The sequence below is a fragment of the Lissotriton helveticus genome, chromosome 11 (genome assembly GCF_964261635.1).
Source record: "Lissotriton helveticus chromosome 11, aLisHel1.1, whole genome shotgun sequence".
Classification (NCBI taxonomy): domain Eukaryota; kingdom Metazoa; phylum Chordata; class Amphibia; order Caudata; family Salamandridae; genus Lissotriton; species Lissotriton helveticus.
Genome location: NC_136072.1, coordinates 154154416 through 154175847, shown reverse-complemented (window position 1 = coordinate 154175847; position 21432 = coordinate 154154416). Strand labels below are relative to the sequence as shown.

The 21432-nt window shown below is 40.4% G+C and overlaps 1 protein-coding gene across 2 annotated transcripts in view; it reads left to right on the top strand.

Annotated features, from left to right (window-relative positions):
* Positions 1–21432, top strand: part of GOLIM4 (golgi integral membrane protein 4) — a 327568-nt gene that overhangs the window by 198079 nt on the left and 108057 nt on the right. Inside the window, exons 6-11 of one of the 2 annotated variants that reach the window (XM_078665887.1) lie at positions 948–1030; positions 4326–4409; positions 6263–6430; positions 8647–9018; positions 17342–17580; positions 21021–21094. In XM_078665887.1, the coding sequence (XP_078522013.1) occupies positions 948–1030; positions 4326–4409; positions 6263–6430; positions 8647–9018; positions 17342–17580; positions 21021–21094 (1020 nt within the window). The remainder of the gene's footprint in view (positions 1–947; positions 1031–4325; positions 4410–6262; positions 6431–8646; positions 9019–17341; positions 17581–21020; positions 21095–21432) is intronic. The other variant, XM_078665888.1, reaches the window with a different exon arrangement.

Sequence of the window (21432 nt, the reverse complement as noted above, 5' to 3'; positions counted from 1 at the left end):
GCTATCCCAGTGAGCTAATTATTAGAGGAGGGATCATTACAAGGGTAGATGTAAAACCATATATAGCACAGGCTGTTACCCCAGACAGCAAAAGATTTCCAGCGGTGGAGCCAAGGTAGACCGCTCTTTCCTGGTGCTGATCAGTGCACAGTGGGTCTGCCCTTGGCCTAGGCTTCACCAATGCACGTCCCACGCTCCAGGACTGTTAGAGGCTTTTAATAGCGCTAATGGTGCACAGCTGGGGTGTTGCATGAGCTTTCTCTGCCTGGTCCCAATGAGCCCTGGGGCTTGAAGTCCCCTGTTGCTGCTGTTTTCACCCCTGCTTTCAATTGGCTAGTCAACACTTGTGTTTCTGATTTTGTTGGTGTCACCTGTTCTAGAGTTGTTTTTCGTGTTATATTTTTTTATATTCCCTTTTGTGAAGGTATTTTTTTATATATTTTTTGCTAGTAAGGACACGAAGTAACTCATTTTTGTCTGTCAGAAAATATTTGAAAGTATAGAATGGGACATGAGTTCACTTTATGAATTGAATTTCAAAGTATTGACCCCCCAAACGGATGCAGTCTACATTTTATAGTAAAATGTATGCATAATGTGTGGAACATTGAACTATGGACAAACTGTTCGTCTTTGAACACACATTCCAATTAAAAGAATCAAAATGAAGTGTGCAGCACAACATCACACAAAGCATGATTGCTTTCAGGTTTAATAATCTGATGCATTCTAGTAATTTATTTCTGGTTAAAGTCATTATTTCATTCTTTGCAGTTAACTCTGTTAGAAATATCTTAATTAAATAAAATTATGATAGCCTATATTAAAGTAATGTTTAATGAAGAAATGCTATTGATTGTATGCAATTGTAATAAAGCTGTGGAATAAAGAATACAATATTATACAATGGAAAAGTGACTGTCATTAGTCCTGCTTTATTTCCATAGAAAGTGTCTATCATTTACAAGAAGAAAATAGGCAGTTAAGAAGAGCACATCAAGACGTCCATACTCAGCTCCAGGATGTCAAGGTAAATATCCTTTTCAAATTACTGTAGTATATTTGATTCTGCTGGTGCTGCTTAATACCATCTTTGAGGTGGACGGTTGCCTTTATAATGGTTTCAAAGATATGCCTGTCCTACCTAGACAGAATGGGTATACATAATTTTATTTGTAATAAATTAAGAGCAACACTCACTGATAGGCTCCTTTGGTTTGCCACATTACCTAAAAATCTATATTTTTCAACTTCACCTAAGCTCTGCTTTTTTGTTATTTGTTTGTTTGGTTTGCAGAACTGAAGTTCAACTAAGTCTTCCAATTGACAGAGCATTTGCTACAGTTCTTTGTGTCAGTTCAGTCCCTATACCGCTCAAGACCAGATAATGATTTGTCTCAGGGGTGACCTTGTGGGCTGGAGCAATGCTTTATATTTAAGATACAGATATGAGATACTTGTACATACAATAAATATATTTGTGTACCATTTGCATAGGGGTCAGCTCGATTGTTTCGACGAGTGAAGTTTGAGGACGATTGACTCGTCTCTGACCAAAATATTTGTGGGCGAATTTATACGCGTCCGATTTACGTCAAAATATGTTTTCTATAATAAGAGGCAGAAGGATTAGACAAGTGGACTTATTAGTTGTTGTTCATGGTGCAACGCTTGTCCTGATGATGGTCTCGATGAATCGTAATATGTGAGACCGAAACGTCGACGATGTGACACTTTTTTGTAAATAATATCATCGATTACTGTATTTTGAATTGTATGTAGTAATGCTGAATTTTGTATATGTGGAAGATTTCTATATATGTCCATATATTGAGTACAAAAGTGTCAGTGTACAGCACATGTAAAAAAAAACGGAGTAGTAGTATTTATTCAGGTTGCCATACATGAATTGACATATGATTTATATTTATGCAAATGAAGTATGATATGATTATAATATATCGTATGAAAAATCCTAATGCAAATAAATACACTATATATGTTTCTTGAAAAATAGTCCCTTGAGTACTGTGAAATTAATGCTCATTTTTCTTACAGACTGACCATTTCTGAAAGTAATGTGCCCACACTGTCCTAGCCAGCCCCTTACTCCATCTTTCTCAATCTGTCACAGTCCCATTTGGTCCAAACTGAATATTCTCTGTGCACTGTCTTAAAAGGAACAGGAGCATCTTGAAAGAGATTAGACCATTTTGCTTAGATAGCTGATTGGTTACTGTTCCCAAGTCACCAATGAAGCCAGTTTGATTTTGTGGCATCAATACAGGCAGGTTCTGATAGTAACATTGCTGCAGAATATTTTGCCTCAGCACCCATCAAGGCAATCCGCCTATAGATTGATGGTAAAGGTTTGTTTCCAGCCTTGTAGATTGAAGTAATTATCGAGCCATGCGAGCTGTCAGGGAATCTCCTATTGAAGAAGAACATGGTTAAATAGCAGGCAAAGTTGCTTTTCCCAATGCTGCACATTTTTTTTATAAATGGCCTATGGTGAGCCCTTCGGGCCATGTGCCACATCTTTGTGTCCTGCCAGTTACTTTTGTGACATCTTCCAAAGACTATTTTTTTCCAGTCAACGGGGATTGTGGACTGTGGGGCGTGAGGATTGTTGTCGTATCCTTTGTCTTACTTTGCTGGCGGCATGTTTGCACCCTCAAACATTTCTTTCAGATGGGCTACCCAAACTCCTTTGGCAATATTAGTTTAGGCTACTGGTGGTCCTATTCATACAGCGATGTTCACAAGCCTCCAAAACTCACATGGGGTTTTTCTACTTGTGGCAACCAACTGTTTATGCCAGTACTGGTTGCTCTTTTTTAGGTTGCGCATTTGAGGCCTCTTGTATGCACTTTAGTATATCCTTATAAATTAGTATATACTTACATGTGTATGTACTTTGTGGGCTCTGGAGATCAGCCCTAGGACTTGTCTGTTTCCGCTTAGGGGCTTTTTTTCTGTTCAACTGTCTCTATTTAACTGTCCTAACAAAAAAGGACCTGTAGAGGTCAGTAAAATACCAGAATCACTTTAGCATACTCTAGATTCCAGTCCATAGAAATTGTCCTCCACGAGCACCCCTAGACAATAATATTGTTTTAAAATCTTGTATTTTCACTGATATGACTACCGAAGACCCTGATTTCATATTAAAAACAGAGCTTTGGACTATACCATTTCCTACTGAAAGGCAATATTTCTCTCATGTGTTCCCATACCTGGCGTGTCACGCAGTTTGGTGCTTACTTTCCACCATCTTAAAGAAGAGTAGATGTTTCAGCACCCAGGCTGAAGTGCTGCATAGTTAAAATGCATATAAGTCTTCAAAGGTGAGACTGATTGCATTGCAAATGCTTGTTTTATTCTTCACCCATATTTTCTTATACAAGCGACTCAACTTAAGTTGGATATCTGGGCCAATACATTTTCCAAAGTAGAATATAGAGCTGTATTGAGTAACTCCAGCGAATCGTGGCCAAAGGGGTTTGATAAATGCTGAATCATAGGAGTGTAACCAGAATCAGGTTGCCACAAATAGGAACATTCAGGAGGGGCTGTCTGCTGTCATCTGGAAATTCACATTGCGTGTAGTTATTGTTGGATCTGTGCCATTCGCAGTAGAAGTTAATGTGGGGAACACCGTGTTTTATGAAAAAAGTAATCCCACGACCCATAGTCTTTCAGCGGTCTTAAACTTTATGTATCTTCACTTGTGAACAGTAGTCTCCAGGCATATCCGAAGTGCCAAGGTGTTTGTTTGCGCTCTTACAATCTGCATAAGTCCTCCCACAATGTATTACAGTAGATGCTAAGTTTACTCAGTTTACTGATTTTCTTGTTCCCTCAGTCAAATGTTTGCTCAGTTATCCTGGAAATCGTCTGACATGCTCTTTATTGTTTTGCCAGCTGAATATTCCTTTAATTTGTGGTTCTACCAGCTCAGTATACGCCCCTTTAAACGTTTCACAGTGTGGTTTGCACTATTCAATGTTGCATCAGGCCTCCTACAGTCTTATGACAGATACAGTTCAGATAACTGCATTTTTGTTATCAGTGATACTGGAAATCTCCTGATATGCATTTCATGTATCAGGTATGCAGGATAAAATTGCGGTGTTTTATTAGACGCTGAAAAATGCATTCCTCTTTGTAATTGTAAAATGTGCAATAATATTGTTTACAACCCAAAAACACACAAAAAAAAATTCTTTAAAAAAGCCTCCGAGGTCGCAGTTACAGTTTGGCGTTTCATTGTTTTTTTTAATCGAATATAAACAGCAACATGCACAATTTTTCTTTTGATATAGCAACAGCATAAGAGTTTACAGTCCCAACATGAGCAAGCCATAATGTCTCTGGAAGACCACAAGAGCGCGCTAGCTGTTGCACAGGTCAGACATAAGCAGCTCTCCGCCATCTTGTGTTTTTTCTAAACACTGAGCCTAAAATTTCTAATTTCAGTCGGTTGAAAATAAAATCGAATGCATGCAGAGGTTTGCATGAAAATACAGCACTTGCTAGCTTGTCTTTTACCCTGCTCTGCAAATTCTTTCTTGCTGTTGCTATCTTAGTAAATAATTAAACATTGCAATGGAAATGTGTTGCTTCTAATACACCAACGCTTGTGCAAAGTTAACTTCTTTCAATGTGTTTTCTTTTGACAGTTCCATTTTGAGTGAGGCTGAATGCATGTGCTAACTGATGGGAAATGTCTCGCCCTGTACGAGATTTAGTGCTGCTAATGTTCTCATTCTCCTCCAAAGTTTCTTTCAGTTCTTGGTCATTACGAAAATATTCTTTCTTCTGGTTCTTCTCTCAAGCATGTGGTCTATCATGATTTTACCCTATCATGCTGTGAGTTACAATTGTCAAAAGGCAGCTGGTTGCTAAATGCACAGTGCTCCTTTTTGATGTGCCCCAAAAACCATATTAGCAAACAACCTCCTTTTTATTTTTGTTCTCTCCGTGAAGTTTTCGATCGGTCCTCGTATTTTTCATCCAAGCCTTCCTAAAACTAAATAACATTAACACGATTGATATTAAGCAACACACTTTGAGTCTGCATTACATTATATGTTTAATGATCTATGTAGTTCTAGTTTTTGGGGTAATTAAATAATTTCAGTAGTACAGAGTTTCAGTCAGTGCTATTATGGAGGTTGACCTGAGTTTAAACTCATTGTTTTTTTATAAACAAAAGATTTAATTGATTTAAAAGATTATACAGTGCTGTGCATCGTCTTTTGGTTGTATCAGTGCAATGTGACAGATGCCAGCCAATCGGAGCGCTCGATCCATAATGCCCCCTCAGACCATAAGACGACTTGAATTGTCAAATTTTATCTCATTTGTCAATATATCTATACATTTTGAACATTAATTTCCCTAAAACTACTGAACAAACTCACACCACAAGTAGCAAACTTTCTTGGTAAAGATCTAGCTTTCTGCCAAATTTGGAGTAAATCCGGTCAGCCATTTTGACTGTAGCGCTTCTAAACATTCCCCCAGAAATTGCGTGGTGAAATTACATTTTCTCAGCCCCCTCTTGGCTGATAAACCCAAAACTTTCCAGAAAGGAACTGAGATGGATGAACTTTTTTTTTTTCTTTCTGGAAAGGTTTGTGAATTAGAATTACACAGTAGTGTACACAACAGGGGGTTGGGCCCCTACAGGGGCGGATCCCACACAGTGCACAGCCTCCCGCCAATTACTCTGCTTATGTCCTTATAAAGTGCATCACTCATGACATATTCAATAACACCATTGATGACAACACTGAGCATGGTGGAGGCATAAGTTCTAGTTAGCTCAGTAAACTATAACTTGTGAATTTTTGGTGGGGAGGTCTGGTGAGACCGCTAAAGTGATCTGTTGTTCAGTACCTAAAAATGATTTTAGGAAATCTTCCGCTCCTACTTCCTCACGTAAGTTGTGATCCATTCACACACACTGTAATAGAAAACCACATACCGATGTACCTTGCTCCCTTTGACAGTTGTCGCTTTTTCATGTATTTATTGCTTCGTTCCTACTTTTCTAAACTATGTGCTTTGATTGTGGTTCAGCACCACTAGTATATGATGCATGCTAATACATTCTGTGTATGATCTCTGTTTCTCATGATTGCTTCATGGTGTGTTTTACACAACCTGCTCTAAATGACAGTGACACCATGCAGATGTTCTCTTCACAGCAATGCCTGATGTTTCCTAGCTGCTGTAATAGTTGTTTATATTATAGAACCAACTAGAAGAATTTAAGCAGTTGAAAGAAACCCTGAATAAAATGCCTAGCCTCCGACATCCCGGCCGGCCCGCGGTTGAACAGCACATCATTATTCAAGCTACACCTTCTGTACATAAGATTTTGCCAGTGCAGGAGACCGAAGTACTCAACGAGCCAACCCAGGTAAACATTGGTCTTGCTAAGGGTTTCTTTCCTTTACAGTACGCCGTCTGTAACATACTGCTATGAATCAGTCCTGGCTTACATCCTTAATTTGCTGGTGATTATCTCACACCGTAAATCTTCAATTTAAAGGGGATCTAAGCAATGCTGTAGCCCTATTTTGCTTCCTTCTGTCATACCAGTTTAGCACCATGACAGAGTGGAAATACCCACTCAAAGGCAGGCATAGGAGGCCACCATACGTCAAAGATGTCCAACTTAATCCAGGCATGTCCATTAGAAGCGTTGTGCCAGGTGAGGCATGCGGAACAATCATTATGCCAAAAAATGAAGTCTTTATTTACATGGGAAAGCCACCATTATGCTGAGAACAACTATAGATATGACGAGGATGCCCACAGTATATCTCGGCCACTGGTTTTTGAGAGATAACTGTAGTGTTTATGCACATCACCCACATTTATGCTTGGGGAGATAACACTATACCAGAGCCACAGCTATGCTAGGGACATCTACACTCATCCAAAGGGATAATCATCATTCTTCCGGCCTCACTGTCATAGTGCTATGTCCAGTCGCCATAAGTAAGTGCATTATATGCCATGGGTCTTCACCATAATGCTAAGGACTATTGTTATGCCAGGTGTTGCTGCCATAAAATTGCACTATGCCAGTGATGTCTGCAAAATTGTAAGGCCACCGACATGGCAGAGTGCAATACTTTGCCAATGATATTCACTTTTTGATCGGGCAGCCAATATGCTGACAGTGGCCATGCCTTGCATGGACTCCACCATGCCTGTTACATCAAGCCAGGTCCAGAGCACACAAAAGGAGTGTAAAACAGCTGGTGCTCCTGTCAAAAGGAGATCAACCAGGAAAAAATGTTCCTGGTTGATCTCCTTTTGACAGGAGCACCAGCTGTGAAAAGGAATAAAACTCTTTGTGACAATACTTTCTGGTGACGATCTCATCCCTTTTTTGCTGGAATATGTGATACATTTCACAACAATTTACACTCCTTTTGTGTGCTCTGGACCTGGCTTGATCAATTCGGAAGAGGGGGTCTCTACCTCCCTTTCCTTTTCAAAGGTTGTGGTTTTCCTTTGACCAAAATGCACCAAAACTAAGAATCTCTAACCAATACACTTTGGTACCCCACAATATCGTAAACTGTTGAGCGCCACCAATTTCTGAAAAACGTCAAACCTCTCGCTGGACCCACATGCCTGTTACATGCCATTGGTGCTCCTCTACAGATAGGTTTAGATCGACCCTCACACAAAAATCTACATGCACATACACCCGGTGACAGGAGGAGTCGGAGTAGCTGACGCTTGATGTCCTTCTCATTTTCTCACTTGGAGGGGTTCTCTAGCCTAGAATGCGCTTCATCAGTGCGAAGGAACATACAAAACTTAAATGTACAAGAAAATGTTCAGGAAAACTATGACTTCCGCATTAAGTACAGATATTTAGACAGGTGTGCTGCTGTGTTTTTGTATTTTATTACTTTCTGCTTGTAACATTCTATAATTTCTCTTCTTGTGTCGCAGTAATGCTCATCATTACAGCTTTCATGTAAGCCATAGCATCATAGGAAGTGTTTTGCCCTGGTATTGAACCACTTCCAACGTGATTTGATATGTGTGCACCACAGATCAAAGGTGGTGTGTCATTGTATGCAAAGTATGTGTGTTTGTGAAGTGAAAGCTGAACAAACCAATGATTATATTGCTCTACAAGCACTTTCCAGTCTTTCATTTACATTTTCCTGCAACCAATGATAGTGGGAGAGAGCTAATGAAGATTGAGAAGCAGTTCTTTAATTAAGATTAGAACATTGGAATGTTGGTAGCTCCTTTGAAAACAATGGAGTGCTCCGGGCTTTAAACGGCTGGTATAAGCCCGGAGCTCCACAACATTTGTTTGAACATTCTGCCCTCTAGTAGCAGAATGTTCTAATAGCCTTATAGCCCTTCGTAGCAGGGCTATACTTGCTATTAAAGTCCCGCTGCCTTGTTAAAGTCCCTCGCCTTCGGCTCGGGCCTTTAACGCTGTAGCGGGCCTTTAATAGCCGGTATAGCCCGCTACAGCGGGCTATAAGGCTATATTAGTAAATCCATGTTTGTTCACTTTTTAAAAATACAATGCGACCAGCAGTGAAACAGACACTTGATGCATTGCATTTGCACTGATATTTAAATATTCCACAGAATGTTACTCCTTTGAAAGAAGAACCAGAGATTGAGGAGGCAAATGTACAAAGAGCGGATGAAGTGGAGACTTTCCCTGAGGACAAACAAGAGACTGATATTCACCGTTCAAATGAGCAGAACAGTCCACAACCAGAAACTGCAGAACCCCCAACACATCAAATGGAGGATGAACATAAAAAGGAATTAGAAGAGGAGGAAATGGAGCAAGTTGGGAAGGCTGAACGATTAGAAGATGATCAGGAAGAGAGCCATTGGAAAGAACAGGAGCAGAACAACCATCAAGAAGAGAATCATCATGTTGAAGAACCAGAAAAAGGCGATGAGAGAGAGGAAGAGACCAATATGAGGGCAGGTCATTTTGATATTCAGGTATGTGCACTGTTATTTGATATTAATGTAAAAGCAATTGGCATTAATGTGGTATTGCCATATATTTACCTGGTTAGTGGGTGTTTGCAAGTAGGATTTGTGGGTGCAGAAGTGCTTGGGAAAAGGCTTCCATACGTTGGATGGACTGAATGTGGTGTGCGAGGGCCAGAGAGATGCTGCAGTAATGTGAAGGCAAGCTAGGCTCTGAAGCTAGGCAAGCATGTCTTCCAGAAATATGCATTTGGTTTTTAAAGATTATTTATAGACACTACTTTACAATCTTCATATTGGTGGGTCCTATATATTCTTTTTATTGGTTTTTTTTATAAACACTTTAGAAGCACCAGAAAGTACTGTTGGGCTAGTTCAGAGAGTAAAAGGAAGGAAGGAGGAAGGGATCTGTGGTCAGCAAGTTTGTCTGTGTGTCTAGTGGGTACCTGTCTGAAATCAAGTCAAGTCAGAGAATCTTATATAGCGTACACCGGTAGGTCTCATGGCGCTTGTGGAGATTCCAGAGACTGTCATATTTGGTTGAGTTATTTCTTGGTCTAAAGCAACCTGCGTTTCCGCAAGGAATTGAAAACGTGGCTAGCTGTAATAGACAACAGATGAAACGGCAGCTCGTTCCATAGATGAGCGGCAAGAAAAGAAAAAGATCGACCCCCGTTTCGTATGGTGCGGACTCGTTGTGGGATAAGAAGAAACTTTGAACTGGACCTTAATGTTCTTACAGGCTGATCTCTTTTGAGTTTTTTCGCTAAGTAGCCAGGACCAGTGCCTTAGATACTTCTATGTGTTAGGCACAGGATTTTAAAATGACCTCTTTTCCTGACTGAAAGCCAGTATAGGAACCTTAGACTGGGGACGGAGGGGGACCTTGGAGGTAGATTTGGCCGCAGTATTCGGCAAGATTTGCAATTTGGAAAAGAGGTCTTAATTTAAAGTAGCTCTCGCAAGATACCATAACAGTTTCCCAGAACACGATTAACATGGTTTTTCATGGAAGCACCTATGCTGGGTAGAATATGTCCATTTTGTGAACTTCATGTAATCCAATTCTGGCGAAAGAAGAAGTGGAAATGTTTCATAGAGTAGTGATTTGGGTATAGAGGGAAACTTCTCCTGAACGGCTTGTACTTTATTTTACAAAGGGAAAGCGGGTCAAGGAGGGGGGATTTGGCATCTTATTGACTATTAAGGCATTCATTGATTGGAGTGAGTGTCTACTGCGAGCCCATTGACAGTCTAGTAGTTCACACCAAAGGCTTTGAAGTCTACTCAATACAGAACTTTAGTCCAAATATCAGCTGCCCTGTAATGATTTGGGCCTTTGGAGTCTTATTAGATGTTTTGCAAGAAGTGGCCAAGTAGATGATTGTTAGTTGTACTAGTGTGGCATTATTACCGTTTACTTAGTCAAAAGAAAGTATGCAGTTCTTATAAGAAGGTACAGGTTTTATCAAGAGAAATACGAGGTGGAGGATCTACCACAAAAAAGTGCCAAACTATTCCCTTTACTTTGACCCCTAGAGATCTCTTCCAACCTATGTATCTCATGTAGTGATTATAACTGTTTACGATACAAGATTCTTGTCATATGCTGCTTATAGGTTGCCTGTTTATCTAAAAATGAAATCCTGCTGTATTTAATAATACAGCTTTAATAAAGACCTTTTGTCAATAAAAAAAAAAAAGAGAGAAATACGTGGGGGAAGTTCTACATTTTGGAGCAAGGACCCTCACACACCCCAAGGGATGTCATGCTTCATCATTGTGCAGCTCCACGTTGGAGTGTCGCTGCAATGGCCAACGGGCCCCGAAGGGGGCTCTTTGCTGTAGTTCTTTGCTGATGCTGAGCATGGTGTGTAATGAGAGTAGAGTGGAAGACGTGTACTATCAAAAATAGCGATAGGAGCCCAATAGAACCAATCTAATCATTGGGTTCCTATGTTACGGTTAAAAACATAAGTTTAGGTGAGAGGTGGATGTAATGGTCCACTCTGGCAGGGGATGGGTAAGGATGTGGATCGATATGTTTCATGCCCTTTACGGTCTGCACGATCATGGTATTTCTTCAGTTATGTGCTGTTTCTCATTCTCATAGCATAAAGTTCTTATGACCACTGTATCTGTAACTTCTTTGAGAGCCATATTACTCTGGAAGTGTTTTAAGGTTGCCCTTGGAGATGTATAAAAAATTACAGTTGGCAGAGCAAAACATTATCTCTCCTATGAGGGTCTAACAAGGATAAACCAAGTGTAAATCTTCTATTTGCACAGTTTGTCAGAGGGTTTAGCTCGTACTAAAACCTTACCTAGTACAGTAACCTGTGAGATCCCTTGCTGCAAAATACAGCTCAGAAATCTTTAAAGCAGACTAAGAACAATCCACTCTTAAATGTCTATTGACTAGCATACACTTTTCACAATAAATATGCGAGCTCTACTGCCTTAACCCCTTGAGTGCTGCCAACTTTCAACGGACGTCGCGTGCACTACCTCGGTAGTGCTGCGCACGTTCGTTGAATGTCGCGGCCCTGCCCGCGCAATAGAACGTACCGCACCAGCGCGGAACGTTCAGCGCAGGCAAGGGCTTAATCATCAGTTTGGATAACAAACAACGTTCTACAGTCTTGATCAATGGCTCACCACTATAACCAACTCAGTCCGTCTGTATTGTACTGAAGTTTTCCAGTAATGAAAAAAGTGCAATTGAAGCACTGTTTATCAGTGGAAATATGCAACCTATGCTCAAACAACTGATGTACTCAATGAAACCAACGTGTTGGAGACGCCTAAGGCCCTCTCCCAGTAGCAATTCAGAAATCTCCCTTCCCGTTGATCACATTTCATTTTGTGACCTCTAAGAACGGAAATGTTTATATATCAAAACTGAAAAATAGGTCAATAGGCGTATCAGTATGAAAATTTAAATCCGATCCGAACAGTTTTACTCTGGAAACTGTTTTGAGGACATCAAATGGTAAATTTGATCTGCGGTTTCAATGCCGCAAATACATTTAAGGCGTCATTCGTGGGGAGGTCAAATGCACCCCATCGAGAGAGAACTAGTGTATGGATGAAAAATGCTGTCATTCAAAACCAATGTATAGTTTTTATAATGGTCGGTGGACCAATAAGTATCCATTTGTAACATTGATGCCCGATTGTTGACATGCGAGTAAGCTTGCACATTGTACAATAGGCCTGAGTTGTTTATGGTGACAAGTCGGTGATAGAAGATAACGGCCTAAATTGTTTAGTGGGAAAGATCTATCCAATGCAATAAGTCTAATCTGTTCGATTTGAAAAATTATGAAAAGTTGTGGCAGAGGCAATAGCCCTGGCTAGGCCTTTACTGGTGAATTATTTTCACACTGATTTACAAGCTCTCACAGATTACCTCAGTAGGCAATGGTTTGGGTGTTTGTCACCCCTATAGACAAGCCGCAGTGATAGTAGGTTTTCACTGTGATCATTCTTGTTGGGCCCTTTTTATAGGTGTTGTATATTGTTTTACCAACAGTAATTTTGTACTTCTTGCAATTTTATAATTGTTGCCAGCTCACGCAGATTTCATTAGGCCTGTGCAGTACTTGTCATGTCACTGGCAAAGGTTATTATAGGCCTTATTGGTTCTTGGGAAACCTTGTCAGATTCAATAGGTTTGATCTGCTTATTATGAAAAGTTATGGCATAGCTAGTGAATATCACCTACTTATTGTGAAAAGGATGTGTTCTATGCTGTATACTTTAGTTTTTTTTTTTTTTTACACAAGGGAATCTCATTATAGCAGGTAATGGTTTTGGTGTTGGGGGGGGGCACTCGAGCTAACCATGGAGATAGAATATTTATGCTTATATTCCTGGTTAGGCTTTCTTAAGAGGGGTTTTATATTATTTTGAAAACTGTAAATGTGTACATATTTGTAATTGTATTATGGATTACTTAAGGTTGCCCTGTAGGAAATCTTGAGCTCCATAGAGTAGGTCTGAGTTGCTTATGGTACAAGCCAAAGACTGGAGGTCTGGTTGGTTCATTGAAAAAAGTTATTTCAAGATCTGTTAACTATAAACATTTACGAGAAAGGCAGTAGGTCTATTTTTGTGTTTGTTTTGTTTATGAAATGTATACGTTAAATGCAATAGCCTTTATGGTTAGATTATTATTGCACCGTGCTAAAGAAGTGCATTATGGGCTTGGCAGTATTGAGAAAACTACAGGAAAACTGAGTACTGTATTTTCCGGCGTATAAGACGATTGGGCGTATAAAACGACCCCCTACTTTTCTTGATAAAATGTAGGTTTTGTGCTATACTCGCCTTATAAGACTACCCCCTCTTCCAACGTTTCACAGGCGCCATTTGTTCTTGTTTGAGTGTCCTCCATGTATTTTACCTCTATTTATTGCAGTATTTTACCTCTATTCACCTTCGCTAACTGAGTCAGTAAGGTCCTGTCTGTCATGTCCGGAATCCCCGTAGTACTAGCACCTGGTGGTATAGATCTCTTTACCATGTGAAGCTTTCTGCCGGTTGAAGGACTATATGGCATGACCACTGCAGTGACAGTCTGTAGTTGAGGTTCAAAGGGCATCATCAATTGGCACCTCGGCTGGTCGTCTTAGAGTACCACCAGGACTCTCTCACGGATGGTTGCCCTTTGGCCATGTGATGGCCATACGTGCAATCAGTTTTCTTCCTCAGGGTAGCATTCACTACTTAATGATTCAGATGTGATGGTGACCATGAAGGGTGACTTAGAATACAACCCAGTCAGGACCAATTAGACAGGGTAACCTCGGAGATGTAGGCCTGGGATCCAAAGTGGGGAACATCAGTAAATCAAAGGCACACATGGCCTGGATTTGAAATTACCAGCCCGAGCACAGCGCCTTTCTTTTACAATGCTAACAGTGTCATGCCTATTTATACCGTACTTTGTACGCTTTTGTAACCTGCACACATGTCACTTTTTCCTCCTGTAATGCACCATTTCCTATTGTGAAGCGGTCTGACACCTTCGGGTAAAGTCTGCGCTATATAAAAACGCATGAATAAATACCGTAAAATTTGGCACCCGGCATATAAGACGATCCCCGACTTTCGAGAACATTTTAAAGGGTTAAAAAGTTGTCTTATACGCCGGAAAATACGGTTGGTGTATAGGTTGCATAAAGTTATGTGACAGCACTGCTTAAACCCTGCCCACCTGTGATCAAGACTTGAAGGAGCTGAAAGCCATAATGAAGAAGCTCACTGCAAAAATGCTGTTTTATCAATAAAGAATCAGTTGTTCTGAAGATCTAGGTGTACGGCGTGCTTCTTTGCTGGTAACAAAGAAGGTATTTGTATGTATGTATGTATGTATGTATATATATATAATATAATCATAATGGAGTGATATTGTACATAGTTTATCATTGCCTTATCATTTCAAGATGGCCAGCACTTTGATTCTAAATTTGGTATCCATTCTCAAACTTAAAAGTAATACAACGACGAGATGAACACCGGTGGTCTTGTTTTTTCTTCTTCTATTTTTAATGTGTCATGCATATTTTGGGTTTAAGTGCTTTATTATGGCTGTGCAGGTAAATTAATGCAAGGAGTCAGTGAGTGGATGAATGGATGCATGAGTGAAAGAATGCGAGATAAAGTGTCATTACTTATTGACTGCCTAAACCAATCAATGACCGAAGAGGCTGCTTAGTTTATATACCAGGTCTATTGTCTTTGCAAATACTTTTTTTTTTATTATTAAATAATGCTATATGGTTTTATTGGAATGCAAGAAAAGGACACCCCATAAGTCCAAGTCCCTTTTCAACTCAAATTTAATGCATCCAACAGTCTTTTTGGTGCTGCTTGCTAAACATCTCTTTTGATTTTTTTAATGAGATGCACAACTTTTGGACCCTGAAGTATTTATTCACTTCCTCTTATTTCCTCAAAAGTGCATACCCTAAATTCGATCTAACCATTCTGTACAAAATCTTCCAAGATCAATCTTATTTTTAATGAATTTTGGTAGTTCCTCAATCAGCACATTTTTGGACAGATAAACAGTTTTCAAGTACTCCCAAACATCGATGACCTTTCACATTTTTTTGTCACCTACATTCTCACTATTCCCTTCTTCACCGGGTCTGTTCCCTCGGACGGAGGGGGAAATACAAATGTTGCCCCTTTGTGTGTTCCATTTACCCCATATCCGGTCCCATTTCTTGGGGCACCCTCTGCTTTTGTGAACTTCTCTTTCGACTATCATGCACCAATCCATATCCCGTTCCCATTCCTCAAGCTATATTTCGTTTGTCGATTATCCGTCCCATAGTGGCATAAAGTAGCTCCATACTGGTCATATCAGTCGCTTCCCATATATTAAGTATACATAGTTTAGGGGATGGCTGGAGGTCTCCACCACTGACATTCTTGTATACATGCTACCACTGCATCCCAGCATATCTTGACAGCCGGGCAGTTCCACAGTATATGGTAAAATGTACCATCCCACCCACGTAACCTTCTACACCCTGCCTCTTCTCGCCTTCCCATTTTGACCAGTGTAGCACAGGAGAAGTATGTTCAATGAAGTATTTTTAATTGGATCAATCTCAGCTGCGACGAGGTAGCTTCTTCACGTGGGGAGGAGAGCGCATCACACCAGTCGTCTTCCTCCAGGTATCCTACATCTGCCTGCCAGCATTCGAGAAGACGATGAAATGGGTCAGGTAGATTATTTATTATTTTTTGATACGTCGGGGAGATGGCTTTGCGGTCCATATATTCCGTCAGGAGTCTATTCTCTAGTGGCGAGGCCTCCGGTATGTCACCCTCCGCTTAAACAGCTTCCCCTAATGCATGTCTTATTAGTAAATATCTGAATGTTTCATTATCAGACAGTTAATATTCTTTCTGTAGGTTGTAGAAGGTGATTATATTCCCCCTTACCCACAGATCGCTTACTTTTGATTTGCCAATAATGTCCCATTTATCAAAGCCCTGGCATCTGCCCAATCCCCCCCACTTTTTCTGCTTCCCAAAGGAGCGTAGTTAGTGTCACTTTATTGTTCCAACCCAGTTTCTTTGTAACTCTGTGTCATAGGGCAACTGTTTGGGCTGTCGGTCCAGTAAGCTGCTGTCTCTTCGGGTTTGTGTATAGGGCTTCTCTATATCCCCCGTGCCCATCAGCCATCTGTCCATTCAACAGGACAGCTCATCCTGTGTGTGATGCATCCATTTATTAATGACCGATAACTGTGCCGCCCAGTAATATGCCTGGATCATAGGTAGAGCGATCCCTTCGTCACACTATCCCCTGACAGGTTAGAGCTGCAATGCGAGGTGGCCTACAGTCCCAGAGAAGGGTCCTGACTTCGCCCTCTATTGTTTTGAAGTACGCTTCGGGGACCTTGTACAGTGTTTTGCAAGGCATATAGGAAACGTGGCAGTGCCATCATTTTGAATAAGGCTGCACGTCCCAGTAGATACAGCGGCAATGATCTCGAGTGACGCACATCCCCTTGTAGACGAGTCATTGGGCCTAGGAGATTATGTTCATTGAATACTTCCGGGCTAGCAGCAACTGATATCCCTAGGTAGCTGAATCCCTCCGTCACTATTGTAGCTTCACAGTTGGCTGGTAGGACTGGGCTATGCAGGAGATAGATTATAGATTTAGACTAGTTAATGGTATATCCGGAGTATTTTCTGAAATTAGTACAGATCTGGAGCACCCAGTTAGTGGAGGACCGCGGCGACGCTCCATATAGTAGCACATCGTCTGCATACAAGGAGATTTTATCTTCCCAGCCGTCTCTCCAGTGTAGCCCTCTGATCAGTGGATCTCCTCGTACACAGATCGCCAAAGGTTCAAGGGTCAATGCAAATATTATTGGTGACAGTGGACAACCTTGTCGTGTTCCTAGACTTAGGGCGAACATCTTCAATGTGTGTCCATTCACCACTTCCAAGATCAAACTTGAGTAGAGGGGGATGTTTAAATGTCTTGATCTTTGATTCTGCAACCTATGTAATTGTTGAAATTTTTCGCATTTACATTCAGATATATTTGTTCTATGATGAAAAAGCTTTGTTGAATTGCAAAATAAATGTCAATATAATGAGGATTGCTTGTAACTAAATTTAGGGGTTTCTAATTTTCTGTAACATCAGTTTCTTGTTCATAATTTGTAACATACTTTCCAACGTCGAATGAAATATCCAATTTAAATGTTGATGTTGCAGAATTTTTTTATCCAGTGGTGTAAAGCACCTATGCTTTACCTTTATATTTCATCATTGTTCTCTTTTCGGACAGGGAGATCATTTGACAAAGCCGCATGTAAAGTATAGATCTCCCTATGAGGAACAATTGGAGCAGCAAAGATTGGCTGCTCAGAGAGCTGCAGAATCCCAACTATTAAAGGATCATCAGGAATCTTTACATAAGCAGCGTCTACAAGAACAGATATTAAGGCAGCAGCAAATTCAAGAAAGAGAACGTGTTCTGCAGAGGCATAACGAATTTCAAGAGCAGTTTCACAAACAACGTCTAAGGTTATATTCAATTTTTTAAAAATCCGAGTTAAAATGCACTCTTACGGGCTTCTGTGTTTGAAAAATTGTGTATTGTGTCTTCTGTTCCTCAAGTGATTTGTGGGTACCACATGCAACTGTAAGATTGTTGTGGGAGAGAGTGAGGTTAAAGTGAGATGAATTTACTGAGCTCCATTTGGTTTCCAAGCATTTTCAGTCACAAATCCTTTGCCACATTCATGGCTTGCTAGTAGGAACAATTTATCGAATGTAGGAAGAGCCTTTTTCATTCAATTTGTGGCACATAATTCTATTCCAATTTCCTATAAATCACAGGCTAGTGCAGCTATCTCTTATTTACCTTACAAAATGTTATCAAAGGACACTATGGCATGAAACAATACTCCAATTTATGCTCTAAAGCACTAGAGTACCTGGGTGCACGGCTGGTGCACCCCCCAAGATGAACGTGTGATCAGATGGAAACCATGTCCTTACTGTCCATAGCGCCCTGACATTTTTTTGGTTCGGGTCCAAAGAAACTACCTGTAGTACAAAGCGGTTTCATTTTATCCTTCCTTAAATGTGTGGATTTGAAACTACAAGTATGACTGTGGCCCTACTGTCTATATGCTGATTAATTGTGAGGACTGAAGCTTAGGTTAGGGTATAAGATATAGGTCCTGAGGAATGCCATAGTGGGAGCAAGGGCAAGAAACATATCAACGACGATCAATTTTGTAATTTATTTGTTGATTGTTTCTTGCTATCTCTGGTATATTATGTAATCTTACTGTGGAGATGGAACAAAATGAAAGATTACATTTTCTATTTAATGTCTGACCACAAGTAATGTTATTATCTACCAAAATCGTCCGGTCTAAAAAACACACCAAGATTTCGGGGAACCACATTTTTTGGGGTTGCTTGACCATCAAAAAGATCTTTATAAAGAGCTTCTTAAGGTGTCCTCTGGGTATTGCACACCACACCCAACTTTATTCGATCTTTCTTGATTCGGATCATAAAAGTACATACAATTAGAAATACAAAAATCACATCCAGTCATAATTCAAAAAGTCCTTTTTCAATGAGGTTATGTGCTAGAAGCCACCATAAAAGGACAGAGGGCCAATATATCCTGCCTGCTCAAAACTGAAAGGAGGCACGTTCCACTGAGCTATCAAGCTATGACTGCACGGTCCTCCAATCTCGTCCCTTGGGCATATATGGGATATGGGCATCAGATCAGATCTGGCTATGTAATTATTTGACTCTAATGAGACAGTTATGAGGGATCACAGGCAGTGTCTGGTATTTTGACACCCATTGTGGAGCGTACAAATTGTAATCCAGGGTGGACAGCTCTCATTAGTGCAGCAGCAGATTGTTTTGCAAACTGGGCAGTGGTGCCTTTCTGTCATAACGAACAGTCCACATGGGTCCTAGTAAAATTAGCATAAAGGAAAGTTAGCACCATTCACCAGCAAGCCGTTCTAGCAAGTTGTGCTTCCTCTTGTGAGCAGGCATTACACAGGCCCAACTGTGCTCAGTAGTGTTCCTGGTAGGCTGGTGCAAGTGTCAATTCAGCAAGGACCCCCATAGCCGCCAATAGTAAGCCCTCTGGATCTTGCTGCATCTCCAGTCACTGATGTTTGCAGAAAAGGGGAGGTACTGATCTGGGGATGGGGTGCTCACTCGACGGATGCATTGGAGTGATCACTGCCTCAGACAGGGATGCGGGCTTGTCGCTTCACCACAGTGTCCAGTTCTACCCCTATTTCAACTACTAGCTATTGGGGGCTTCCTTTAGGGCAATGGCATTGAACTCTAGTTGATATGGGACTGTCTTGTCTAGCCTGCCTCCAATGCATTTGTAGGATTGACTAGAGATGGCTGCCTAACCACGTCAAAGCAACAAAAAAAGAGACCGAGAATACATATAGGTTCATAAGGTGTTGGTTATCTTCTTTACTGCATCTCAGTATGATTTGTCTTTATTTTATCTTCTACAAAATCATTGGCTCAATATGCATCATCTGTTACTTCTGCTGGACCTCTGTCTCGACACAAATGATGAAGTGATGGAATGCTGAACATTGGCAATAAGTCAACCCTAGTCATAGATCTGGGTTATATCCATCGCTCTTTTGCCCACTACGCCACCCCAGTTTGGAACCAGCCATATGCAAATCAGTCTTGACTCTGCTCCCCATGGGAACCTTTTTGTGTTTTTCATGTACCACCCTGAGTGGCATGGGTATGTCCAGATGTGGATCCTATGCTCACTGTGTCACTGGAATCAAGCTAGCCTTGCTGATGAGGGATGATTCCACGAAACAGACACCAGAATGCTTGTGTTCCGTTTCAGGGAGGACCTGGCTTGGCATTTCAGACTGGGCTGTTCCCATGAGGAGCCAGGGTGAAGACTGATTTGCATATGGCTGGGTCCAAACCGAGGTGGCATGGTGAGCCGAAGAATAATGGGCTAAGATGCTACCCTGAGCGATCGCCAGTGGTTAGACAAAGTGCAATCATTCTTCCCATCACCTTTGGTGTTTTTCATGATCCTCAATCTTAGCCTTATATGCAGTACTATTTTATAAACCTCGTCCTAATTTCAGTGTGTTCTCATCTAAAATAATTTATTTTGCAAGTTCTTTCAAATGTAATTCTCATTGCGGTACATACATTTAATCCTCAGGCATATTTGTTGCATGACAGGGTCCTTTCCTAGGTGGTCTCTCAGCTTTGTCGTGATGTCTAGGTTCTTTTACAAATTGGACATGGACTCATAAATTGCTCTTTGACCTTAAGCATGAGGACTGGCATGGGCATGCTCCTTCAACTTCATACTTGTTCACTGGATTGGGAGTCCTCGCATTATTTCCTGTTTCTTTGGGCTGTAACAACTGTTAAATGTTCTGAACCAGAGGTTTACACACCAGTGCAGAACTGCTCATATAACAACTGTTATACCTGGAGTCAGAAGATCGAAAATACTATTAGGACATTCTAAGCTCTTAAATAGACTGTTGTAAATTAAAAGGGAGAAACTGAAAAATATGCATTGGAATGTTTGAGTAGAAGTTTTGTACCTGAAATGCAGTTTAATGTCTTCAGTGGACCTCTCAACATTCCAAATATCTAATAGCTGTTGCAACTAATACGACAGAAAGGTGTGTGATGCGCTGCCCTAGTTTGTTTAACAGAGTGGGTAACATAAAGAGGTTATTAATGGTTCACTCATCAAAAAGAAATATAGGAAGAAGTGTAGTTACGAAAAAATAACTATTTATTTTCATGCCAAACAGTTTGTTTGAAAAATAATTGAAATATCCAAAATTGTCTGTAAAGTTTCAAAACATATGTTTTTAAATATAATGAATAACCATTTTCAGGCATTTGAAACTTTTAAAAAATGACGAACCAATAGATATATTTTAAATTCCGCATTTCAGACAGCAAGCACACTATGAACACATGGACCATGATATAGTACAAGGGGACGAAGAACCAGTTATCCAAGAGGGAGGTAAGAACAGTTTGTTTTCTTTCTATAAACAGCATTTTAGTATCTTCCCACAATAACATTTCATTTCTTAAATATCTCTTTTCAAAAGCAGGGATGTACAGTATTGCTCACAAGGACCAGGAACCTGTAGCCCTTATGTTTTCTTTCACTGAAGCGTAGGATCATTTGTCAAAGATTTGTGTCAAGAAATTAAGTCGTATTGCCATTTGTCCATCAGATGTGTACTCTTGAAAGGATCTGAAATTGTTTCATTTTGATGAGTTAGTTGTGTGATAGCAGGAACCATTCTTCACTTTAACTGTCTTTAGATAAAATAAATATATATGTGTGTTTGTATA